This window comes from Tamandua tetradactyla, chromosome 3 (assembly GCF_023851605.1).
Source record: "Tamandua tetradactyla isolate mTamTet1 chromosome 3, mTamTet1.pri, whole genome shotgun sequence".
NCBI lineage: Eukaryota > Metazoa > Chordata > Mammalia > Pilosa > Myrmecophagidae > Tamandua > Tamandua tetradactyla.
The window spans coordinates 206,834,678-206,861,917 of NC_135329.1; the positions used below are offsets into that span (position 1 = coordinate 206,834,678).

The 27,240-nt window shown below is 44.8% G+C and overlaps 1 protein-coding gene across 3 annotated transcripts in view; it reads right to left on the reverse strand.

The window, feature by feature from the left end:
- Window positions 1-12,124: 12,124 nt before the first annotated feature.
- GPR55 (G protein-coupled receptor 55) overlaps window positions 12,125-27,240 on the reverse strand; it is a 57,329-nt gene continuing 42,213 nt past the window's right edge. For all 3 annotated transcript variants that reach the window (XM_077155405.1, XM_077155403.1, XM_077155404.1), the window contains one exon: window positions 12,125-15,726. In XM_077155405.1, coding sequence (XP_077011520.1) covers window positions 14,759-15,724 — 966 coding nt within the window. In that variant the 5' untranslated portion in view covers window positions 15,725-15,726 and the 3' untranslated portion in view covers window positions 12,125-14,758. The remainder of the gene's footprint in view (window positions 15,727-27,240) is intronic.

The window sequence follows — 27,240 nt, forward strand, 5'->3', positions numbered from 1 at the left end:
ATTCAGTGTTTTAACATGATTACTTTACAATTAGGTATTATTGTGCTGTCCATTTTTGAGTTTTTGTATCTAGTCCTGTTGCACAGTCTGTATCCCTTCAGCTCCAATTACCCATTATCTTACCCTGTTTCTAACTCCGATTGGACTCTGTTACCAATGACATATTCCAAGTTTATTCTCGAATGTCGGTTCACATCAGTGGGACCATACAGTATTTGTCTTTTAGTTTTTGGCTGGATTCACTCAGCATAATGTTCTCTAGGTCCATCCATGTTATTACATGCTTCATAAGTTTATCCTGTCTTAAAGCTGCATAATATTCCATCGTATGTATATACCACAGTTTGTTTAGCCACTCGTCTATTGATGGACATTTTGGCTGTTTCCATCTCTTTGCAATTGTAAATAACGCTGCTATAAACATTGGTGTGCAAATGTCCGTTTGTGTCTTTGCCCTTAAGTCCTTTGAGTAGATTCCCAGCAATGGTATTGCTGGGTCGTATGGCAATTCTATATTCAGTTTTTTGAGGAACCACCAAACTGCCTTCCACAGTGGTTGCACCCTTTGACATTCCCACCAACAGTGGATAAGTGTGCCTCTTTCTCCGCATCCTCTCCAGCACTTGTCATTTTCTGTTTTGTTGATAATGGCCATTCTGGTGGGTGTGAGATGATATCTCATTGTGGTTTTGATTTGCATTTCTCTAATGGCCAGGGACGTTGAGCATCTCTTCATGTGCCTTTTGGCCATTTGTATTTCCTCCTCTGAGAGGTGTCTATTCAAGTCTTTTTCCCATTTTGTAATTGGGTTGGCTGTCTTTTTGTTGTTGAGTTGAACAATCTCTTTATAAATTCTGGATACTAGACCTTTATCTGATATGTCATTTCCAAATATTGTCTCCCATTGTGTAGGCTGTCTTTCTACTTTCTTGATGAAGTTCTTTGATGCACAAAAGTGTTTAATTTTGAGGAGTTCCCATTTATTTATTTCCTTCTTCAGTGCTCTTGCTTTAGGTTTAAGGTCCATAAAACTGCCTCCAATTGTAAGTTTCATAAGATATCTCCCTACATTTTCCTCTAACTGTTTTATGGTCTTAGACCTAATGTTTAGATCTTTGATCCATTTTGAGTTAACTTTTGTATAGGGAGTGAGATATGGGTCTTCTTTCATTCTTTTGCATATGGATATCCAGTTCTCTAGGCACCATATATTGAAGAGACTGTTCTGTCCCAGGTGAGTTGGCTTGACTGCCTTATCAAAGATCAAATGTCCATAGATGAGAGGGTTTATATCTGAGCACTCTATTCGATTCCATTGGTCGATATATCTATCTTTATGCCAATACCATGCTGTTTTGACCACTGTGGCTTCATAATATGCCTTAAAGTCAGGCAGCACGAGACCTCCAGCTTCGTTTTTTTTCCTCAAGATACTTTTAGCAATTCGGGGCACCCTGCCCTTCCAGATAAATTTGGTTATTGGTTTTTCTATTTCTGAAAAATAAGTTGTTGGGATTTTGATTGGTATTGCATTGAATCTGTAGATCAATTTAGGTAGGATTGACATCTTAACTATATTTAGTCTTCCAATCCATGAACATGGTATGCCCTTCCATCTATTTAGGTCTTCTGTGATTTCTTTTAACAGTTTTTTGTAGTTTTCTTTGTATATGTTTTTTGTCTCTTTAGTTAAATTTATTCCTAGGTATTTCATTCTTTTAGTTGCAATTGTAAATGGAATTCGTTTCTTGATTTCCGCCTCAGCTTGTTCATTGCTAGTGTATAGAAATGCTACAGATTTTTGAATGTTGATCTTGTAACCTGATACTTTGCTGTACTCATTTATTAGCTCTAGTAGTTTTGTTGTGGATTTTTCTGGGTTTTCGACGTACAGTATCATATCGTCTGCAAACAGTGATAGTTTTACTTCTTCCTTTCCAATTTTGATGCCTTGTATTTCTTTTTCTTGTCTAATTGCTCTGGCTAGAACCTCCAACACAATGTTGAATAATAGTGGTGATAGTGGACATCCTTGTCTTGTCCCTGATCTTAGGGGGAAAGTTTTCAATTTTTCCCCATTGAGGATGATATTAGCTGTGGGTTTTTCATATATTCCCTCTATCATTTTAAGGAAGTTCCCTTGTGTTCCTATCTTTTGAAGTGTTTTCAACAGGAAAGGATGTTGAATCTTGTCAAATGCCTTCTCTGCATCCATTGAGATGATCATGTGATTTTTCTGCTTTGATTTGTTGATATGGTGTATTACATTAATTGATTTTCTTATGTTGAACCATCCTTGCATACCTGGGATGAATCCTACTTGGTCATGATGTATAATTCTTTTAATGTGTTGTTGGATACGATTTGCTAGAATTTTATTGAGGATTTTTGCATCTATATTCATTAGAGAGATTGGTCTGTAGTTTTCTTTTTTTGTAATATCTTTGCCTGGTTTTGGTATGAGGGTGATGTTGGCTTCATAGAATGAATTAGGTAGTTTTCCCTCCACTTCGATTTTTTAGAAGAGTTTGAGGAGAGTTGGTACTAATTCTTTCTGGAATGTTTGATAGAATTCACATGTGAAGCTGTCCGGTCCTGGACTTTTCTTTTTAGGAAGCTTTTGAATGACTAATTCAATTTCTTTACTTGTGATTGGTTTGTTGAGGTCATCTATTTCTTCTTGAGTCAAAGTTGGTTGTTCATGTCTTTCCAGGAACCCATCCATTTCATCTAAATTGTTGTATTTATTAGCGTAAAGTTGTTCATAGTATCCTGTTATTACCTCCTTTATTTCTGTGAGGTCAGTAGTTATGTCTCCTCTTCCATTTCTGATCTTATTTATTTGCATCCTCTCTCTTCTTCTTTTTGTCAATCTTGCTAAGGGCCCATCAATCTTATTAATTTTCTCATAGAACCAACTTCTGGTCTTATTGATTTTCTCTATTGTTTTCATGTTTTCAATTTCATTTATTTCTGCTCTAATCTTTGTTATTTCTTTCCTTTTGCTTGCTTTGGGATTAGTTTGCTGTTCTTTCTCCAGTTCTTCCAAGTGGACAGTTAATTCCTGCATTTTTGCCTTTTCTTCTTTTCTGATATAGGCATTTAGGGCAATAAATTTCCCTCTTAGCACTGCCTTTGCTGCGTCCCATAAGTTTTGATATGTTGTGTTTTCGTTTTCATTCGCCTCGAAGTATTTACTAATTTCTCTTGCAATTTCTTCTTTGACACACTCGTTGTTTAAGAGTGTGTTGTTGAGCCTCCATGTATTTGTGAATTTTCTGACACTCGGCCTATTATTGATTTCCAACTTCATTCCTTTATGATCTGAGAAAGTGTTGTGTATGATTTCAATCTTTTTAAATTTGTTAAGACTTGCTTTGTGACCCAGCATATGGTCTATCTTTGAGAATGATCCATGAGCACTTGAGAAAAAGGTGTATCCTGCTGTTGTGGGATGTAATGTCCTATAAATGTCTGTTAAGTCTAGCTCATTTATAGTAATATTCAGATTCTCTGTTTTTTTATTGATCCTCTGTCTAGATATTCTGTCCATTGATGAGAGTGGTGAATTGAAGTCTCCAACTATTATGGTATATGAGTCTATTTCCCTTTTCAGTGTTTGCAGTGTATTCCTCACGTATTTTGGGGCATTCTGGTTCGGTGCGTAAATATCTATGATTGTTATGTCTTCTTGTTTAATTGTTCCTTTTATTAGTATATAGTGTCCTTCTTTGTCTCTTTTAACTGTTTTACATTTGAAGTCTAATTTTTTGGATATTAGTATAGCCACTCCTGCTCTTTTCTGGTTGTTATTTGCATGAAATATCTTTTCCCAACCTTTCACTTTCAACCTATGTTTATCTTTGGGTCTAAGATGTGTTTCCTGTAGACAGCATATAGAAGGATCCTGTTTTTTAATCCATTCTGCCAGTCTATGTCTTTTGATTGGGGAATTCAGTCCATTAGCATTTAGTGTTATTACTGTTTGGATAATATTTTCCTCTACCATTTTGCCTTTTGTATTATATATATCATATCTGACTTTCCTTCTTTCTACACTCTTCTCCATACCTCTCTCTTCTGTCTTTTCGTATCTGACTCTAGTGCTCCCTTTAGTATTTCTTGCAGAGCTGGTCTCTTGGTCACAAATTCTCTCAGTGACTTTTTGTCTGAGAATGTTTAATTTCTCCCTCATTTTTGAAGGACAATTTTGCTGGATATAGGAGTCTTGGTTGGCAGTTTTTCTCTTTTGGTAATTTAAATATATCATCCCACTGTCTTCTAGCTTCCATGGTTTCTGCTGAGAAATCTACACATAGTCTTATTGGGTTTCCCTTGTATGTGATGGATTGTTTTTCTCTTGCTGCTTTCAAGATCCTCTCTTTCTCTTTGACCTCTGACATTCTAACTAGTAAGTGTCTTGGAGAACGCTTATTTGGGTCTAATCTCTTTGGGGTACGCTGCACTTCTTGGATCTGTAATTTTAGGTCTTTTATAAGAGTTGGGAAAATTTCAGTGATAATTTCTTCCATTAGATTTTCTCCTCCTTTTCCCTTCTCTTCTCCTTCTGGGACACCCACAACACGTATATTTGTGCGGTTCATGTTGTCCTTGTGTTCCCTGATACCCTGTTCAAATTTTTCCATTCTTTTCCCAATAGTTTCTGTTTCTTTTTGGAATTCAGATGTTCCATCCTCCAAATCACTAATTCTATTGTCTGTGTCTTTAAATCTATCATTGTAGGTATCCATTGTTTTTTCCATCTTTTCTACTTTATCCTTCACTTCCATAAGTTCTGTGATTTGTTTTTTCAGTTTTTCTGTTTCTTCTTTTTGTTCAGCCCATGTCTTCTTCATGTCCTGCCTCAATTTATCGATTTCGGTTTTGAAGAGGTTTTCCATTTCTGTTCGTATATTCAGCATTAGTTGTCTCAGCTCCTGTATCTCATTTGAACTATTGGTTTGTTCCTTTGACTGCACCATATTTTCAATCTTCTGAGCATGGTCCGTTATCTTCTGCTGGCGTCTGGGCATTTATTCAGATTTCCCTGGGTGTTGGACCCAACAGTTTGGAAGATTTTTCTGTGAAATCTCTGGGTTCTCTTTTTCTTATCCAGCCCAGTAGGTGGCGCTCATGGCACACGTTTGTCTCACGTGTTTGGAAGGGATCCCCCCCCGCCCCCCGGTCACCGTTCTTGCGGCCTGGGGATTTCCAATCCAATTCTCTCAGTTGGTCCGAGGGGCCGCGCGTGGTGGGGGCACCAGCCGCCATGGCTTGAGGGGACCCTGTGGCTCCTTTATTAATGCCCCTATTGGTGTTTGGTTGGACCCAGTCCCTGCCACTGTCGGAAATTCCCTCCTCTCCCTGGAGGGGTGCCGGTCGCCGGCCACCGTGGCCCGGGGAACTCACCACCGGACCAGGAAGCCACCCGCGGGGGAGGGGCGTCGGTTGCCGGCCACCGCGGCTAGGGTAGCCCTCTGATCCGAGACTCGTAGCCGGTCCAGGAAGCCGCCTGCAAAAGAGGGGCACCGGCCGCCGCGGCTTGGGAAACTTGCCTCTCCGAGACTCTCAGCCGGCCCGGGAAGGAGGGAAGGAGGAGCTCCAGCCGCCAGCTGCCACGGCTCGGGGCAGCGTGTGCCGCTCGGGGATCTCACCGCAGCAGAGTCTCGTAGTCAGTCTAACCAGTCCAGACTGGGGTACGCTGTGTGTCCATTCCCTGCCGTGGCCCCGGGAGCTGTTCAGCACTGTTTCTGTTCACCTAGTAGTTGCTCTGGAGGAGGAACTAAGACGCGCGTACCTTACTAAGCCACCATCTTGGCCCCCCCCACTTTCCTTTCTTGAAAAGAGTTTTGGAGAGTACATTATTCTCAATCTCACTAGCAACTAATTACTGAATTGGGTCCCAAGGGCTCCAACAGAAGGGAGGGGATGCGGGTGTCCAGCACCTGGTGTGGGGCACCACTGGGGGGGTACGGGGGTGGGGGGATGGGGCCTTCGGTCCCTGGGGTGGGATGTCACTGGGGAGGACACGAGGTGGGGTGTCACTCACTGCAAAAGACTAAGCTGGTGCCCGGGGCTTTCTAGGCAGGACCTCTGCATACCCGGCAGGCGGGGGCCGCGGGGCACCTAGTGGGGTGCTGAGAGCCCCACGCCTCCCCCATCAGCTGTGTGCCCTCCTCCTCCTCACAGGCCCGGCGCTAGCCCCTGGGTCTGTAACTGCTGCAGAGGAGGCGGAGGAGACACTGGAGGCCGGGGACCCGGAGCCGGGGCCAGAGCCCCCCGAAACTGCGCCGCAGGCCCGACCACGGGATGGGGCTGGGCTGGGAGGGGGCCTGTCCTGCACATGCCCCTCCCCCTGGGAAAGTCTCAAGGGCACTGTCTTTGCCTCCTGGAACTGCTGTAGCAAAATACCAAGGTCCTGGTGGCTTCAAACTGACTGAAATTCATTTTCTCACTGTCCTGGAGGCTAGGAGTCTGAATTCAAGATACATCCAGAGGGTGCGTCCTTCCTTGCCTCTTCCTAGTTTCAGGTAGTTACTGGAAATCCTTGGCGCTCCTTGGCTTGTGGCAGCATAACTCCAGGGGCTGCCTCTGGGTCACGTGGCTTCCTCCCCTGTGTCTGTCTGTGTCTCTGGGTCCAGATTTCCCTCTTCTTATAAGGCCAGCCCTAATCCGGGATGTTCTCAAACAGCCACATCTTCAAAGACAGTATTTCCAAAACGGGCCACATGGGATTGGGGGGTTAGGGCTGGAACATGTCCATGACCAGGGGAGGGGAGCACAATTCTTGGAGACAAAGACCCCGGCCCTGAGTTTCCTCAAGGCCCCACACCTGGGCACCGATGCCCCCAGCTTCTCCTGCTCCCAGGGATTCCTCTGCCCGGCTGCCCATTTCCGCCTTCCTCCCCAGAACAGACCTGACTCACTCCACTCTTGGTGGCTTCTCACATTGCCCAGCCTCAACCCCCTGCTTCCTGGGGCTGTCACCTCCCCACCCCACCCTGCGGTTTGGCCCAACCACTAAACTATCGGGGACCCTCTACTCCTCAGCTTCTCACTGCTTGCTAGACGACACTGCCGCACGCAGAAAAGGGGCTTGAGCCGGGGGTCTGGGTCCAAGGGGCGCGCGCAGGAGACCTCGCTGCGGGTCTAAAGGACTGGAGGCCGAGTCAATTAAGGCATGAAGCGAGGTAGCTTTATTGTTGGTAGACGCTTATGCCAGGGCTGCCAGTAGCTAAAGACCACGAGGCTCGGTGAGCCCTGGATTATATACAGTTTGAGGAGAGGCGGAGTTAGGGCGTGGCCTCCAGGGGAGGGTAGCCAATCACACAGGGAGGACGGATGAGTGACTGTGACCATAGAGATGCTGTTTCTGAGTGTACTTGTAGCAGTGGATGTTGGGCAGGTGGAGGACTAAGGAGAAGGCCAATAGGGTTAAAGAGACAAGGCTGCATCATCACTAGTCGCTGGTGAGGCCTGTAATTCAGGGGTTTAGAAAAACCGGACGTGCCAAAATGGCGAGGGAGGGAGAGAAAAAGACTAAGCTACCAGGCCAAGAATAAAATTATGCCACACCACCCCCCAACCATACCTCAGAGCAGAGGTCCCTGGGGTTGGCTGAAGCTGTCATTGAGAAGCTCAACCAGTTGAACCTTCCCCTGTAACTGCACAGTCCCCTTCCTTCCCTTCCACGGGGGGTGGGCCCAAGGGCCAGCCTTGGCAAGCCCCTGCGTGCTTGGCTCCATCTCATCCGACCACAGCATGTGGTTCTAGCCTGGGCTCGAAGCCAGCTTCTCGAGGGGAGAGGCTGGGGTGGGAGGAGGTGTGTGGGGCAAGAGGGGTGCAGGCACCATTCCAGAGCTCCGGGGCCCTGGCCACTTGCCCCACAGGCCCCTGGAGGCTGCTGGTGGCCCCATAGGTAGCACAGCTAAGGGAGGAGGGCTGGGGAGGCTGGAGAGCCTCGGGGCAGCTACTCCCCCTTTGTCCTTTTATATCCCAGATGGCCACGTGCTGCCATTGAAACGAAGTGATATCTTTTTTAAGTTGAGAAACCACTGACCTGGGGATAGAAGACCTGGACCTGTTGCAGACGCCCCAGGAAGGGCCTGCAAGCTGGTGTGTGGGTTCTGTGAACCTGCCAGCCTCTCCCCGACCCCACCCCGCTCTCCGCCTTCCCCGGTCTCTCGAGGCACTGTTGCCCCCGGTTCAGCACAGGAGTGGCCCCCTCAAATAGGATGTCGGTTGAAATGAAATGAGACTTGCAGGGCCATCCTCTCTGGCTGAGGCTGGCTCCGAGGAAGCAGGTCCACCCACGTGTGCAGAGGGCACTGTCCAGCAGGCCTGAGGTAACGGGGGCTCCTGGTAAGAAAACTCACGCTGGTTCAGCATCTTTCTGTCCCTGCCTGAAACAGAGGCGAGGCTTGGGTTTCCCAGGGTTCAGTGAGGAAAGCCAGGCAGGACTGCTCGGGGTGGGGATGGGGAGCGGAGAAGCAGGTCGGCGTCCAGATCCAAGGTGGGGTTCACAGGCCAGCATCCCAACTTGGGCAGGTCCGGGGTTTTGACCATTCCTGAAAACACAGAGACAATCCCTCGGCTTCACCGCTGCTGGGAGACTCGGATTCACAAGAGAAACAGACCTTAACGCGGTGCCCTTGGGGCTGCGGGAAATGAGCCTTGTGCCCAGGCATGGCACAGGACACCCCACCCCACCCAGCGTGACCTGAAACCCAGGGGCCCCTGCAAATGATTAGGAGATCGTGGATCTTGTGCAGGGCCCGGTGGGAGCCAGGGGTCCCAGTGATGATGGATCTGGAACATTCTACAGTCAAGTTTGCAGGGATCAGAGCAGGTCACAGAGGAGACACGACATCCTACAGCCCAGTGGCAGAATGAAACTCATGCCTGCTCCAAAGGGATGGTTCTCGCCGTACGAAAGCCCAAAGAGGAAACATCACCAGCTCTACTAGCCATCCAGTTTCATTCCTGGGTTTGCCGTGTGCCTTAAATGTCCCGGCCTGCAGAGCCAGATTGTCTTTACTCCTCAGAGTAGGATGCCTTCCTTTGTTCTCCCACCTCCATCGATGCGGGGCATCTATTTTTCAGCCAGGTTCCTCTCCCCAAGTGTTTCTGCTTCTCGTCCCCCAGGAGAGGTGGGTCAGTTCCCCACCGCCCCTGGGTTTTCCATTTGCTCCATCTGGCTTCACCTGCTCTGCTGCACACACCTGATTCCCCACGGCGAAGGCTGAGACGCGGCTACTGCTTGTTTGCACCGAAGACTTAAAGAAATGGGAAAGCAAAGAGACTTTCATCTGCCGCTGGATGTGAAAAGTGAAGGGAGCCTGCCACCGTACCAGGAGCTACCTGGAGACCCCAAGGAGAAGAAGCTGTGTTCCATTCCCACGAACACGTCCTACCCCAGAGCCGGTCTTCAGAGCCTTCCTTTGCCACCTGAGCCGAGTGGCCTGGAGGCCTTCAGGTAGCCTTGCCGTCCTCTCCTGGAGCTGCGGTTTGGCCCTGGGCCTCAGAAGACCACTGCCGGGTGGCAGGACATCAGGATTTCGCACGAGTCCTGGGATTGTTCAGCCTTATATGCACCATCTGTGAGAATCGACCATTCGGATGATGAGGGTGTAGCCAGGTCTGGGCCGATTCCAGGACCAGGCGTTCCTCAGCTGGAAGGAAAGCCCAGGCCTCTTGTCCTTCCTAAATTCTCCGTGGTCTCCAGCCCCAAGACGCAGATGGAACCGGGAACACACAGCGGGCTGCATGGCTGGCTCAGTCGCAGCATCCTTGTGGAAGAACCGCTGCTGGGAGGGGACACGCTCACAGCGACGTGACAGTGTCTCCCGTCCCCCACTCCCCCCCAAGCCGGGCATGCCTGCCCTGCGCCCTGCGGAGCTGCTGCGTCTCAGTGGCCCCCTCATGGAGTGTCTTCATTGCACTTGCCCAGGGGGTGCCCCAGAACACAGGGGTGGCCACAGGCCTCAGGGGTGCTCTCGAGGCCCCTCTTCCAGCAGAACTGACGACGTCAAGCTTTGCAGTAACCTGGCTTCGGACCCTCCCCTCCCCAGGAGCGAGGAGGGCTGCGCTTCCAGTGCGGCTCATGGGCAGGGGGCTGTGTGCTTCCCTCCTGCTTCGCTTACACGGTCTAGGGCTAGGCTGGAGGCTCAAACCTGAGATGGGGGTCTGTTTTGTCCTCCCATTTCCAGCTTCGGGAGTCCGTCCTTGGCCAGCTCACCCCCTCTACATCAAGCTTCCCGGGGCTGCTGTGACAAGTCATAAACCAGGAGACTTAACCCAATAACAATTGATTCCCCCAGTTCTGGAGGCCAGAAGGACAACCCAAGGTGCCGGCAGGGCCCCCCAGTTGTCTGGTCAGGAAAGCACTAGCTTGACTATTCTGCAAGAATATGTCATGGCAGGTTGATGAAATCAAGTGTAGTAAATCATCAGTCAGTTGATTGCATCTGTGGCTGATCACATCTGCAGCCGGGCATGCCTCCCACGACAAGATAATCCAATCATTCGAAGACTTTATAAAGCAGGAAAATTCTTTCACTGCTTTTTCAGCCGGCAAGCCTCTCCTGTGGAGTTCATCCAGAGACTTCATTGGAGCCTTCACAGCCTGCCCTGCGGATTCTGGACTCTTCCATTCCCACGGTTGCGTGAGACACCTTTATAAATCTCACATTTACAGATCTTTCCAGTTTGTTCCGTTTCTCTAGAGAACCCGACTATAGCACCGTCCATTCCCTGCTCTGTGTGCTGGGTTCACCAGAGAAGCCAGTCCTGTTTGGAGACAAGTGAGAGGTAGCTGCATTTGTAGTTTTTGTTTTTGTTTTTGAGGGCAGTGAGGGGGCTGAGAAGGGTCACATTTGTGGGTCTCTCAGGCCCCTGCCCTCCTCACCGGAGGGACTCTCGCGAGGGCCGTGGCCCTCCTTCCCTTTGTGGAATGCGCTTTTGTCCTGAGGAAGGACCCCCAGAGGGCGGACCCTGGAGGCCTGGGGTCTTTGTCCTGAGGTTCGGCCCCTCCACGCACGTCCTCCCGGGGGCAATGTCTCTGTCTCAGTCTTGTGTCCGTTGTGCACGCTGGCCACCCCCCTCACTCACACGGGTTGCCCCTCACAACTTCTTTCCCCACTGATCTATTTAACAAAATCCTTTCTAACTTCTATTAGTTTCCACACTTGCCTACCAGGTCTCCATTGTTTCACGCAACTTTCCAGCTTCTATTTATTTGTGGCACCGTGCCCCGGTGGTGTCTCTTATGTTCCAGGTGTCATTAGTGCCCCACAGCAGTACCCAGCATTGCTCTAATAACTTCCACCCTCACAGGGTCTCCAGAGAGGTGATTAAAGAGGATACGGGTTGACAAAAGCAGCTCATTGGTGGCCTTTCCCAAGTCAAAGTCTTCCCAAGGGTCAAGATCCTGAGGGTGGGTCTGATTTTGCCCTCCAGGGGCTATAACTCTGGTTACGTAGATGACCGTCAAAGCATAAGGACGTCCTGGTCAGTAGGTGGCCGTCAAAGCACAAGGACTTCTCCAGTCAGCTTGCGGCACCTAGGGCGAGGCTGGGTTGAGCTCAGGAGAAAGGGGTGGCCCAGGCCAGACCTAACAGTTCACGCCTTCCGGGAGGTCTCGACCGGCTGGTAGGATTCATGGGTGAGGAACCAAGAAGAACTCAGATCCAGCCTGGGGGAGCCGTTCTCACTCTGCAGGTGGTCACGGTAGGGACGGGTCAGCAGGCGGTGACTTCTGGAGAACAGTGGACATCTTGTGCTGGCCACAGTGGTGGAGGCAGAGGAGCCAGGACCTTTGGCAGCAGCTCTGGTGGTCTCAGTGGTAGAGGGGCAAGATGGAGGGAACAGGGAGGGGAGGATGGAGCTGGCGCTGGAAGGGCCCTGGGGGGCACGTGGGCATGTGTGGTTCAGCTTCTACCAGTTTCTACAAGTGGATGTAGGGACCCTGCAGGCTTCTGCTTCCTGTCTCCTTGGGCCAGGCCCTTAGCCATGCTTCTGGACAGACCCAGGCTGGCTGCCTAAACAGTGCTGGATTCAGTGTTGGATTCTCAGGGCCCAGCTCTTTCCTGGAACCAGTGAGTAGCTCAAGATAAGTTCACAACAGTTGTATGAATCTGTTTATTTGGTAAATCAGATTAGTCAAATCATTTATTGCAGTTAATTGTGCCAGTTTCACAAATGTACAAGCAATAGGCATTATCTCGGGCTTTTCCAGACTGGGAGTACAATAAGGGCACGTTTCTGCCTAAATAATGTATTTGAGGCCCCCTAGCTTTAGTAGCAGGAACTTCAGACTGTTCTCAAATAAACCCAGGGTTCCCTGACTCACTGGCTGCCACTTGCTAGGGAGCGGGCATCAGGTACATCATCTCCCCACCTGCACCCCGAGACAGCGCTCAGCCCTTCTGTGCCTGATGGACTCCCATTGCTAATCGCAGCCCCGGCTCGGCGCTGTCACTAGTTGGGCCCAGAGAGGGACCGAGATGTCCCCCTGGCCAACCACACCTGACGTGCCCCTTGCTTGCTATGGCCAGGCCCGCTTCCACCAACCCTGAGGACTCCTCTGTGATTTCCAGATCCCAGGTGGGACTCCGAGATGAGAGAGGAGGCTCCCTCTTCTCCCCACAGTGTGCTGGGATCCATCTATCATTTCCTGTGACCCACATGGTTTAGTGATGCCAGCTCACGGTCCTATGCCCCTCCCCCAACACTGACTCCCCAGGATCTAGGGCCCCGGTCACCTGGTTGAGACGGGGCCAAACACTTTATGCTTGACCATCACTGGGGAGGATGGTGACCAGCTCCCCACTGTCCCCTTTCTCTTGGGATACCCCTCTGGTCCTAAACACACTGATGGACACATGTATGACAGGAAGGGTGTCACCCATCCCCACTGGGAGAGCGCCACTCTCCAAATGCAAAGAGAGAAACTAGAGCAGGGGCAGTCCCTGACTCTACCCACCCCTAGCTCTGGGTCCCGCACCTCAGTCCCCACTGAAATACTCTGTTGTGTGTACAAGTCGGGGTGTCTGAGAGCAGCATGGGTGATGTCTCACCCAGGATGGTGCAGCCCGAAGGCAGGGGGCAGTGTCGGGGGCTGGGGCAGTTCGGCAGGACTCCGCCTTGTCCATGGGTCCCCAGAGCCCCTGCCCTGTGGCTGCCGAGGTCCCTGGGGCCCAGCCACCTGTTCTCCAATGTCCCACTTCAATACCTCTTTCTCCCCCTGTGCTCCAGTGCCTAGAGGCTTCAGAAGAGAAAGCGGGGCTCCTGCCCCTGACTAGCTCTCCCTCCACTGGGGGAAACAGGAGTCACAGGCAGGAAGCATCTCTGTCCTGAGCCCTTCCTGCCCCTTCCCCAACCCCAACCCACATTTGCCCCCCAGAGCCCCCAGGGCTTCAAACCTTAAGCAATCAATCCCTCAGCCTCCTCCGGCCAAGGTCATGGGCTTTATCTAAAGCATCTCCCCACCTTCTCCTCACCTCAACCCCACCATCCCATCCTGAGGCCGCAGCAGTCAAAGCCCCCTATCCTACTAGAACGGGATTGCTAGTCTTCCTGAAGACCTTGGCCTTGTTCCCATTAAGGGACATGTGTTACTTCTCTTCCCGCCACTGCAGTATTGCAAAGCTTTCCCGCCAAGCTTCCCTATCATCATTCTACTCTTTGGAAGAGTTGACTTGTCTGTCACAACGTGCTGCTTCCTTTAACCTTAGAGAAGCCCAATCTAGGCAGTCAATTGTCTACAGTTTGTAGCCAAGCACTGCCGAGAACCCCGCTGCTACCTTTCTTTCTCAAGGCCAGGCCTCTGCACCCGAGGAGATGGCCCCCAACTCCTGGCTGACCCATTGCCTTCCTTCTGGAGAGGGTCAGCTCCTCGGGCAGTCAGAGCTCAGGGCAGCAAGACAAATAGACCTTCTCTGCTCTTCTCAGGCTGAACTGCATCAAGCCTGGTTCTTTCTAAGCATTTTCAAGGAAGCTAAGTCCAATGACCAACTTCTCAGACTGATCAAGATAGGAATTTCCCCCTCTTCTAGAGTCTTCTCCCACCACCTCTTCCCTCCAACCTGGGCTAGTGCTACAATTCCATGCAGGAAACATCTTGAGGGCATTGGGGAAGCACTATGTGTGTCAAAAGCTCTTGGCCTTGGCTCCTTTCTCCATGTATATCTTGTCCCCTCAGGACTCTCAGTTGCTGCTAACAGTTCTCCATTCTGTCCCCATGACTTCCACAAAGTGTCTAGTTTTTCCATGGCCTGGTCCCCACCAGCCTGCCTTAATCCCTCTGCATCCTTCTTGTGGGCAGGGGAAGGGCACCATAACTGACTCTCGTGTCCTTCTCCTAACTCCTCTCTGGTTTTTTTCCTCCTTCTTTCCAGAATTTTTTAGTCTAATAAAAAAACAAGGAAGAGTTGGGAAGCATCCTTGTTCAGATGGTCTCATTCTTTCTCAACTCTTCTGCCTTTATATCTTTTGGACCTAGAAATCAAGAATTCACCTGGTTCTCAGGTTCTTCAGAGATCCCTACACACTGGGTGATTTGTGTCAAGCTATCTGGATTTGGGAGAAAGGTCTTTGAGGTACAGTGAGCAAAAGCGGTGTTCAATGAGCATCAAAAGGGAAAGTACACCAATGAATACACCACATATCATCCCACCACACAAAAAAACCTTAGCATAGTACACCTGCTCATAACATTTGGGGATGGGGTTTCCTTCTTCTGAGAAAGGTATCCCTTCCCTTAGCCCCTGGTGGCCATGGTGTCCTGGGAGACCAGCTGGGCCCTAGAAGGCCGGTGTGCCATGATATCCATGCGGAATTCTTTGATGACAAAGTAGTAGCAGAAAACATCCAGGCAGCAGTTGATGTTGGAGATGCACAGGGACAATTGCAAGAATAAGCTGATGTTCTGCTTAGCTCTGCACTCTGTGATAAAGCCATTTCTCACCAAGAACTGCAGGAAGAAACCCAGGTGGACCGGTAGAAAGGAGACCACAAAGACAACCAGACTGGCTGCAATTGTCCAGATGCAAGCCCTCTGCTGGACCCAGTCCGGGGCGTAGTCCTGCCGGCCAAGGAGAATGTAAATGCTCCTGGAGGAGCAGAAAGCGATGACACCCATGGGAAGCAGGAATCCAAACACCTCAAAGGGGATGATGATCTCGGCACTCCAGGTGTCATCGGACATGTTGTGGAAGCACTTGTACTTTTCCACTTTCCTATGGAAGCTGTAGATAGGGGTGCTCCCGGCCCACACCATGACCCAGATGGTACAGCACATGATGAAGATCTTCCTGGGGGACCGCAGGTGCCTGACCAGGAGCGGATACTGGATGCTCAAGAACCGGTCGAGGCTGATGAAGCAGATGGTGAAGATGCTACCGTACAGACTGATGAAGTAGAGGCACTCCGCCAGGGTGCAGAGGGAAGGCAGGGGGGCCCGCGCATAGGACAGGGCCAGCTTGAACGGGAGGGAGAGCACCAGCAGCAGGTCAAAGACTGCCAGGTTGATCATGTAGATGGAGGTGGCAGTGTAACCTGACCACCTCTTCTTCAGGAAGGAGCTGAAGCCGCGGATGGCCAGCAGGTTGAGGAGGAGGCCCAGGAAGAAGGTGGGGATGTGGACTGCCAGCTGCAGGGTCTTCACCAGTTCGTCCACCTCATGGAAGGAGCAGTTCACGCTTGTGTTCTGCTGGCTCATGTTCATTCCTACAACATCAACAACAGATTAGATGAGGTTCTTCTCACGCTCCTGAAATGAGGGATTCAAATGACTTGGACAAGAATAGTAAACATGGCCCCTTTATCACCCAGCAAAGCGTGCTCTTATGATGATGAGTGACGATTAGAAAGCACTGCAAGGAAAAAGAAATTATGATTCCCTCTAAGCCTGCAACCCAGATATAACCACTGGTGCCTTTTTGTGTATACTATTCCAGATATTACACATACATATACATACACATTTCAGATAACTGAAAAGTAGGGTGGGGCTGACTTCAGATGCAGTTTGATCAGAGATTCAAATGCTGTTAGCAGGACACAGCTCCACTTTATATCCTGACCCCTCTGCTTTTCCTCACTCCCACACTCCCCTGAACAGAGTGATTGGCCCATTGATACTTCCGGGAGGGACGTCTGACTCACCCAGAGGCAGTGTCAAGCAATAAAACTCTGGCGTGGTTTTCTAGCAGGAAGTTGGGGAGCTCTTGGCTATGGGATTTGAAGTTGGGAAGGTGTACGTTTCGGACCTGCTGCACTCTCTTGCTACCCTAAAGAGAAAACCAGATGGAGAATGGAGAAACATGGAAAGGAGGACATTCCCAGAGAGGAAGGCCTGAGGTCTCCACAGAGCAGAGAAGGATCCTCAGTCAGATAAGAACTGGAACTGGCCTCAGGGACAACAGGATCAAGCTGTAGGTGTGGTTGTCACAGGGCTGTTGTGACAGCAGACAGCAGGCAAGGAGGTGGTCACGAGTCAGGGCTTCTGGTCAGATCAACATCTAGGGCCGAGGGGTCCTGGCCAGGTCTTGCTTTGCTTATGGGCCTGGCCAATTGGGGGCAAAGTGGCATGGCATCATGGGGTTATGTATCAAATAGGTGGACCTGGAGCACTTCAAAATCAGGAGCTGTTCAACCTGAACATCCTGATGCTCAGGATGCAGGATGCAGGTACTGCAGGAAGAACTGGTGAGAGGGTAGATCTGAACTATCTTTTCCCTCGTGGTGTGAGCATCCAAACCATCATGAGTCTTCCTTCCAAATATCACCAAGCATCCACCCTCTGCATACTCGTGACTTCTGCCCACCTTCACCATTCTCACCCCTGCTTCCATGCCACAGGGGAGGCTGCTCTGTGATTGGTCCTAGTGGGCCCTGTTCACTCCTGGTCAAAGTCACTGTGCTTGAAAGGTCACGTGCATTCACACCCAGCCTCTTTCTTGACCACTTTCTCAGCACAGATAGTGGATGAGCAAGTTCCACTACGGCCCGCTCTGTAAACCTAGCTTTCCTGTGACTCGCCCACCCTCCATGATTTCCTGGCTGGCCAGGGCCAAGATCCCAAGATTAAGGCATAGCCTGGAGGAAACCACAACATTGCCTCTTACCAGATAATTTTGCACTCGTGACCAATGCAGCTATTTTTTTTTCTAGCTAATGCTATTATACTGGATTGTTTAAATCGAAAAGATACGACAGTGTCACAGAGGAATTTTATCAAGCATTCTCAAAAGAACTAACACCAACTCTGCTCAAAGTCTTTCAAAAAATTGAGGAACAAAAATCGTTGCCTAACTTATTTTATGAAGCGAATATCACTTTAATACCACAACAGATAGAGACGTTGTAAGAAAGGAAAATTACAGACCAATTTCCCTAATGAACATAGATGTAAAAATTCTCAATAAAATTCTTGCAAATTGAATCTAATGATACATTAAAAGGATTATACATCATGACCAAGTAGGATTTATACCAAGAATCAAGGATGGTTTGACATAAGAAAATCAATTAATGTAATAGAGCATATTAATAATTTCAATGGAAAAAATCATATGATCATATTGATGAATGCTGAAAAAACATCCAACAAAATTCAGGATGCTTTCATGACAAAAATACTTCAAAAGTTAGGAATTGAAGGAAACTTTCTCATATCATAAAACATGTATATGAGAAACCCATAGCTGGGATCATACTTAATGGTGAAAAACTGAAAGCATTTCCCCTAAGGTCAGGAATGAGATAAGGATGCCCATTGTCATGACTATTAGCTAGAGCAATTAGGCAGGAAAAAGAAATAAAAGGCATCCAAATAGGTAAGGAAGAAGTAAAACTTTCCTTATTTGCAAATGACATGATCCTATTCTTGGAAAATCCTGAGAAAACCACAACAAAGCTACTTGAGTTAATAAACAAATTCAGTATAGTGATGGGATACAAGATAACGTACAAAAATCAGTAATGTTTCTATATACAAACAATGACTTAAATATGGAGACAATTAAGAAAAAAAATCCATTCAAAATAGCCACTAAAATATCAAGTATTTAGGAATAAACTTAACCAGGGAAGTAAAGGACCTGTACACAGAAAACTACAAAATATTGTTTAAAGAAGATCTAAACAGATGGAAAGATATTTCATTTTCATGGCTAGGAAGGTTGAATGTTGGTAAAATGTCAATCATACCCAAACTGATCTATAGATCCAATGCAATACCAATCAAAATTCCAACAACCTATTTTAAAGACTTGGGAAAGCTAGTTATCAAATTCATTTGGAAAGGAAAGAAACCTCAAATAGCTAAAGGTATTCTAAAAAAGAAGAGTGAAGTAGGAGGATTAACACTTCCCTGATTTTAAAGCTTACTACAAAGCCACAGTTGTCAAAACAGCATGGTATTGGCACAAAGAAAGAACTATTGATCAGTGAAACTGAATTGAGAATGTGGATATTGGCCACCAAATTTATGGTCAATAGATCTTCAACAAGGTTCCCAAATCTACTGAATTGGGACAGAATAGTCTTTTCAATAAATGGGCTTGGGAAAACTGGATATCAATAGTCAAAAGAATGAAAGAGAATTCATATCTTACACCCTGTACAAAAATTAATTCAAAATGGATTTAAGGCCTACATATACGATCCAGTACTATAAAACTCCTGGAAGAAAACATAGGGAAACATCTTTAAGACCTGGTAATAGGTTTCCCGAACTTTACACCCAAAGCACAAGCAACAAAAGAAAAAAAATAGATAGATGGGAGCTCCTCAGACTCAAAAGCTTCTGTGCATCAAAGAATTTTGTAAAAAAAGGTAAAGAGGCAGCCAACTGAATGGGAAAACACATTTGGAAACCATATATCAGATACATCAAGAAATCCTGTATACATAAAGAAATTATGCAATTCAACAACAAAAGAATAAACAACCCAGTTATAAAATGGGCAAAAGATATGAATAGACATTTTCTGAAGTGCAAATACGAATGGCAAAAAATACCTGAAGAGTTAATTATCTTCTTTAGGTATAAGGGAAATGCAAATTAAACTATGATGGGATATCATTGATTTGTCATCTGACCCTGCAACACCACTACTTGGTATAAATCCAAAAGAGCTGAAAGTGACACGAACAGACATTTGCACACCAATGTTAATAGTGGCACTATTCACGATTGCTAAAAGATAGAAGCAATCCAAGTGCCCATCAACAGAGGAGTTGGTAAACAAAATGTGGTATATACATACAATGGAATATTATGTAGCAATAAGATGAAATGAGGTCCCGAAGCAAAGGACAACATGCATGAGCCTTGAGGACATAATCCTCAGTGAAATAAACCAGACACAAAAGGATAGATTCTGCATAATCTCAATATTATGACACTGGTAAGATGACAATGTCAAGGCTCAGGTGAGCTGAATGAGTTGCTCTGAATAATATGCCAAGAAATGATCATCTCCAGATGGAAAGTCAGTGCAATATCCTCTGATATTTTGCTCTAGTATGATCTGGATGAAGATTTTGGGAACAGATGGGGAATATGGTGTCTCCTGTCCACATTACCCTCCCTCCTTTCCCCTTCTTCTCTCCCTCCTTTCTCTTCTTCTCCTTTCCTCTTTTTCTTTCTCTCTTTTCTTCCCTCCTTCCTTCTCTAAAAATAAAGAAAGAAAAGGTATTCCATGCACTCAATAAGATATTCAAATAGTACAAAAGGATGTACAAAGGAAAGCAAGCATGTAAACATACGTATGATAAATGACGAATGTCTGATATTGATGAATGCTTCTTTTTTTTTTTTTCCACATGGGCAGGCTCCAGGAATCAAATCCGGGTCTCTGGTATGGCCAGCGAGAATTCTGCAGTGCCCATGAATGCTGCTTCTTTAACATGTGTTAAATATTATGCCTACAGTTCCATCCCTTGCTTTTTCACTTAACAGTGCTTCTTGGAAATTCGTCATTAACATATACAAATATACTTTTTTTTAATGCCAAGTGCATTTTATTGTTTTTTTAATTATTTATTTTTTATTGATATAGTATATCTACATATCACATGATCATCCAAGTGTACAATCAGTGATTCACAACATCATCATATGGCTGTGCATTAATCATCACAATCAACTTTTTTTTCTTTTTTGTGTGTGAAAAATAGCATATATACACACACAAAAAAAACCCAACCAATTTCAAAGCACATTGCAACAATTCGTTGTAAAACAGATTTCAGAGTTTGGTATGAGTTACAATTCCACAATTTTAGGTTTTTACCTCTAGCTGCTATAAGATACTGGAGACCAACAGAAGTGTCAATATAATCATTCAGCAACCATACTCATTACACAAATGTAGTTTTTCTTTTAAAGACATCCTTGCATTTTGTTGTGTGGATGTACCATCATTCATTTGGTCAACAGCCTCTTGTTGAACTTTGAGGTTTCCTGGTGTTTCTTTACTGAATGACTCTTACTAAGGAAATTCCATTCTCCTATTGTTTCTCATTCCTGCAGCTCCCTTGGGGGGCCGTGAGAAGAAAGGATTGGGCATTTTTTTAGACCTTATCAGAGCACCATCCAATAGTACCCACAATCTCTAACCCCTAACAAAAAGGAAATTTAAATATATATTTGACACATATATATGCATATACAGGAGCACCATGTGCTATATGTTTGATACACATTGTTTAATTTGGCTTTCCAAAATAAAGATCCTGTGCTTTCTACATGTTAACTTTTAGTATGGACTTATGTCACAAGAAATCTGGGAAAACATATTTCCTCATGTGTAAAGCTTTAGACTCTTGTGTTCTGTGTGAATGGCATACCTCGAAGTTCTGCTGAGACCACACTGGGGCTCAGGTCCCCAGGTGAAACTGCTTCCATTCCAGGATTTCTAGAATAAGCACAAGCTGGCATCTGCCTCCTAATTAGACCTACCAAAATAGCCACAGGCCTTTCTCAGAAAATAACTGAATATTTAGAATAACTGAAAACAACAAGAGAAATCTCAAAAATGATGAGAAGAGCAGTCAAAAACCCTATTCAAGTCTAACTGTAAAGTGTTGCAACACCAAAGAGGAAGAATAAATGGGCTTAGAGAAGTTACCTGTAAGGGAAAAAACAACAGAAAACCAAGAACCACAGAGATAAGAGCAAATAGAAGTTCAGGTTTAAAGAGATCCAGCAAGACTGCGAAAAAGGAACTTGAGGCATCCGTTTGGGGCTGACTCAAACTCACGCAGATTCTATAGATGAACTCAACATGTAGCTGGTGGTTTGTAAATAGAACTAAAATGGCCAAGAAAAACAAAAATCAGTGATGCTGAAAGACCAGATCAAACTCAAACCCAAAACCTGGTGGAAAAATTCTCCCACGTAATGGCAGAGTGAGTAGAGATTGAAAAATTAATCTTCTGAATTCCCTCTGAAAGTCCTAGGAAATTATTTTTCTTTAAAGTTTTTTTTTTTAAGTAAGTAGCCTCACTGAAATAAGATTTTTTAAAAATGTGTAAACACATTTTTTTAAAAAGCAAGAATTGAAACACTGAAAACTTCTGGAAGATGGGCTGCTAACGCAATGCATGGTGTCCTGCCGTGCTGAGTCAGCCTTCCCGCCCTGCTCGGCTCGGCGCCCAGTCCAGCCCGGGGCAGCCCAGACACCCCCACCCACCAGCGATCATATGTAACAGGGGTGCATATGGGGGCCTGAGTTGGCCCAAGTCCCCTGAGAAGCAGACGCTCAGGCAGCATCAGACATTGGAGAGATGTATTGGGGGAAATGGCTGTGAAGGGCAAAGGGGAGACGGAGCGGGACGCAGCGGGGGCCTCCGGCAGGTGTGACAGCTGCAGAAGGAGAGAGGAGTCGGGGGGGCGGGGGAGGCGCTTCAGACCATGGCGCGGCCAGGCCAGTGAGGGGTCCCCGGGCAAAGTTGAGCAGGGATCACCCAGGATCAGGGGCCCCCGCCGTGTCGGTCACCGGCTGGGGGCAGCCCAGGGTGCTGTGGGTCTGAAGGGGCAGCAGCACTAGGCCGCCAGCCCACAGAGCTCTGTCAGCAGGCCAGCTTGGGACCTGGGCCACCACAGAGGCCTTCCCAAAGCTGCCATTTATGCCACGCTCTGGGCAGCGACCCGGGAGGCAGTGGGAGCCTGCCCAACCACCTTTCCCGGCAGGGCCCTGGGTCCTGTGCCACGTTTTTATTCAACCAGGCGAGCAGGTGGGGTCCCTTTGCCTCCCCCAAGAATTTGGATGGGCTTGGTCCCAGTAGCCTCCTACCATGAGCGACATGGAATTGAGTGGGGAAAGGTCAGGGGTCAAGCAAATAGGGTCCGTGCCTAGGACTGAAGGGACCAAAGATGACATTTCTCAGGCACCAGCAGTAGGGTGTGCCAGGGAGGTGGGGCTGAACTGAACAACTGAGAAGATGAGAAATAGGGTTCAAGGAGGTGCCTTGTTGCAGGATTGATGGAAAGCCACCCCCAGATGTATCACTCTCAGTCTTAAATGTCATTAACACAGAGCCTTGCAACATCCCTGAATAAGCAAATCAAGTTCCTTGGAGACTTTCTGGAAAAATAATGAACACCCAAAGAGGTTTCAGGGAGAGAATCTGGATGCGAGAATTCCAAACCCAACCAGATGTGGAGACCACAGAGAGCCTCGCTCGGGTAGGTGGACTCGTGAAAAGGAAAAAAAATGCCTCAAAGTTTTAGGTCTCTAAGAGATAATAATAATGAAGAAGGTGAGAAGGAAAAGATTAAGGTGGTAAAGTTGGGGCGGAATATTGAAACCAGGAAACTATAGGAAAAGACATAAAAGAGATTTAAATTATAATGAATATAGTTACACATTAAAAACAAAAAAATTATAATGAATATAGTTACACGTTTAAAACAAAAAAGGAAAGAAAAGAAAAAGATCATCTGCATACTTAAGAGAAGACACATGTAAATTAGAGAAGGAATAATGTTCTTAACGTGTGGGGGTAAAGGAGTGAATAATAACAGCATGTGGGGGGAAAGCAAATGCTTCTGTTAGAATATTCCACAAAGGGGAATCAAAAGTTATTGTTCTGTTTTTAAAATTTTGATGTTAGAGAAATATAAGTGTAAGAGATTTGGAAACCTTGAAGTAACCACTGACTATTAAAAACAGGATGTTTACCTTCAAAATTACTGAAGATAAAAAAAAACAATTAAAAAGTCAGATTATACAGCAAAGGAGTAAATAAAATGCAAAGAGCAACTAAGCATCAAAATTAGAACAATAAAGGTGAAAAATTCAAACTTCCCTTTACTAACTAGCAAAGATTTTCAGTTCAATTAAGTAGCAAAATACAACTGTTTACTGCTTTTAAAGGAAACATTTCAAAGGCACAGAAAAGTTAATGATAAAAGTTAATTACTGTATGATGTAGCAGAAAAATATAAACGAAAAGAAAGCCAGAATGATGATATTCATAACTAGCATTATAGAATTAAGAGTAAAGCCACTTATTAGGGGAAAGCAGGGCATCTTATATTAACAAAGAAAAATTTAGCTGTGAAGGCAAATACAGTAATTGTTTATACACTGAATGATATAGTATAAAATACATAATATAAAATGGTTAAAATTCAAATAGATATTGACAAAGACAAACCGCAGTAGCAAACTTTAGTATAATATAGATCAAGACAGTTTGAGTAGGTGAGCTATAAATTAGAACAGAATTATATAAATAATATACTTAGTAGAGTTTAACTAATAACACTTGGACTTGATTTTAAACAAATAGGTGATCCATTTTTTTCTCAACTATCCAATAAACAGTTGCCAAAATGAATTATCTACTTAGCAAAAACAAAACCTTCTGTAAATTAAAAAAGCAGAGATTATATTGGCTAATTTTTCAATACACACAAACCTAGGAAATAAAAATATATATAATTGGCTAATTAAAAATAAATAAAGTGAGAACTATAAAACAAAATGCATGGGATGTAATCATGACACTTAAGGACTTTTTAGAATGTCAAAAAAAACCCAAAAACTTCACAGATGCAGTCAAAATGATTCTCAGAAATAAATACTATCCCTAATTGTTTTAATTTAATTTTTTTAAAAGGAACTAAATAAATGAACTAACACTCAACTTGAGCATTTGGGAAAAAAGAAGAAAGAAGACTAAGGATGTCAGGAAAAAGAAATTTATAAAGATAAAAGCAGAAATCAGTGAATTATAGAAGAGGAAAATACCAGAATCAGTAAAGCCAAAAGTCGGTTCTTGGGGGAGATATACAGTAAACTAAACAAGACATATGTCTCTAACAACTGTTTCCAAGAAAAAAGACTCAGATGAGCATAATTAGAAAGAGGAAAGAAGACGTTTAAGGTTAGAGAGAGAGAGGGGAAGGCAAACATATGAAACTGCAGTATCGTTCATTTGCTAATCCATCTAAAGACTTTGATAGAGTTGATGTCTTTTGGGTAAAACATAATTTACTACAATTGATACAAAGAAGTAGAAGTGTGATTAGTTCAGTTACTATGGAAGAAACTAAGGATGTTACCAAAGAATTACCCTGAAAATAGGCTCTAGCTTATTTCAAATTGTCAAGGAACAGATAATTCCCTTACTCTATAAACTATTTCAAAACATAAGGGAATATTAATTAATTTCTATGATTACTTTAACTTACCCAAATACCAAAGCTTGGCAAATGCAGCACATAAGAGAAAAGTTATGACACAAGTGCACTTATGAATATAAATGCAAACATCCAATTTAAAACTCTACCAGGCAGGGCAGGCCATGGTGGCTCAGCAGCAGAGTTCTCACCTGCCATGCTGGAGACCAGGGTTTGATTCCTGGTGCCTGCCCATGTTAAAAGAAAAAAAAAGAAAAAGAAAATATTACCAGGCAAAATTCAGTATATTTAAATTATAGTTCATTATGACCAAATCCAATTTATACAGGCACTTACACATGAATGCCAGGCTGTTTCAGTGTTAGGAAATCTATTTAGACTTTATTAAAGCAAAAAGGGAAATCCATCTGATTGTACTAAAAGACAGTTTTTCATAAAACTTATTTAAGTGAATGAATAGAAAGGTAAGTCTTTAAAGTGATTGAGTAGCCAGCTCACATCTATGGCCAACACTGTATTTCATGGTAAAATGAAAAGACATTCTCGTTGAAATCAGACACTTTTGACACCCAGAAGTTCCAGATATTGCAATAAGATACTTAACAGAAATATTAAGAAGAAAGGAGACATTCCCTCAAATCAATAACACAAAGGGAAGATTTGATCAGTAAATGATGTTGAGACTCTCAGTTAACAAACTGAGGGTAAAATTCAACTTAGAACCTCATTTCACACCGTATAGCAAAAGAAATTCCAAATTCATTAAGAAATTAAATTTCAAAAAAACAAACTACAGAAAACCTAGGTGAAGATTTAATAGACAACCTCCCATAAAAGCTACTGGAGGGAAAAGCTCTTTCTCAACTTAGAATGAATGAAAAGCAGGACAAACAGAAAATAAATGGGACAGATTAGATTGCACAAAAAAGAAAAATAATTTTAACATCAAAAGATGTATTGCAGCAAACAAAATGCAACCGATATGACAAGCAAATTAATTTCTTCTTCTATGAGGAGTATATAAAAATGTATAACATCCATCCCCACAACAGAAAAACAGGCAAAGGACACTAACAAACAGTTCCCAGAAGAAGTATTACAGAGAGGGAAAATATTTGCTTAAGAAAATGATCAAAGAACTTGGCAAAAGCTCAGCTTGACAATCACCTGCCAGTCCGGTAACCGTACAAATTAATACATAACCTTTGGGATTTGAGAACTTATAAAAATCTTATTAGTCTTTCATCCAGTGATTCTGAAAACTTACCTTAAGTAAATCATGCAAAGAAGGAAAAATTGTGTTTAGAAATACGTTCATTTAGGCATTTTTTTTCTCATAGCAAAAGTACACACAGAGACACACATTTAAATGAGGTTAATTTCACTATGGTAAATGTACTCAACGGAAAATGTTTCTGTCACTAAAGATTATGTTTATGCTGACTGTGTTAAGTGAAAAAAAGAAACCACAAAGTCTTGAATTATACATACAAAATGATTTCAAGTATGATTTTAAAAACCCACGCATAGGGGAAGGGAAAAAAAAAACCTAGAAAAAAATTTCCATATGTCAAACAATAACTGCATTCTAGCAGTTAGGTGATGGTGATTTTTAAAAATCCTTTCTCTTTCTCTTTTCTTTCTTTGGTGTATTTTTATTAATTAATGACAAGGTGAAAGCAACTTGGAATTATATTTAATGTTGGAAAAAAAGCGACAAATAAAAATAGCTTTGGCTTCCTCTTATGTATTAGATAAGAAAAGCCCAGGTGTGGGTTTGAGGTATGGTGGGGTGGGGGGTTACACAAAATGAAAAGAAATGCACTGAACTAACAAATACACAGCTGATGAGGCACAAATCTTGGGACATCAAAGATGAACATTTGAAGATGTATCATTGAGGGATTTGGGGACAACGCACAAAGTGATGGAGAGATTTGCAAATGACAAGGGGAGAAAGCAGATCCCATCTGAGACGTGAGATAGCAGTGACAAGAAACCAATCCATGATTGAGTCTCATCTGTTCACAGGAATAAATAACAACATAGAAGAGGCTCAAGATGCCAGCTTACCAAAGAAGAGTGGGTGCCAGTCAGGGGAGATATTTAAAACATCATTCCCCCTAAGTTTGGTTAGCTATGAATAGAAACAACCACAGAAGTTAAAACTTAAATATTTTCTAAATTGTATATTTAGATTCAATGATCTTATCTATTTTAAAGGAACAAATGAAAGAGAAAAATTCACAAGAGAAACTGAAAATGAAAAACCTTCAGCGTCTCGATAAGGAAAGCACGGGGCAATCCGTGGAAGGGCTCATGGAAAATAACAATCATAATATGAAAACCCCTATAAAAAGTGCATCTATTTAGAAAGATCCAGTAATCTTTTTCCGATGAAAATCAGAGAAAATGAAGATATAGAGAGTGTAAAATGATAGGACAAGCTATGGCTTTATCAAGCACAGAAAATACAAGAAAGGAAGGGAATCCGACAAAGGAGTTTTTGGGTTTTTTAGTAAAAAGAATTGAGAGAGCAACATGGAGACTCCATAGTGCTAACACTTACAATAAATAATTGA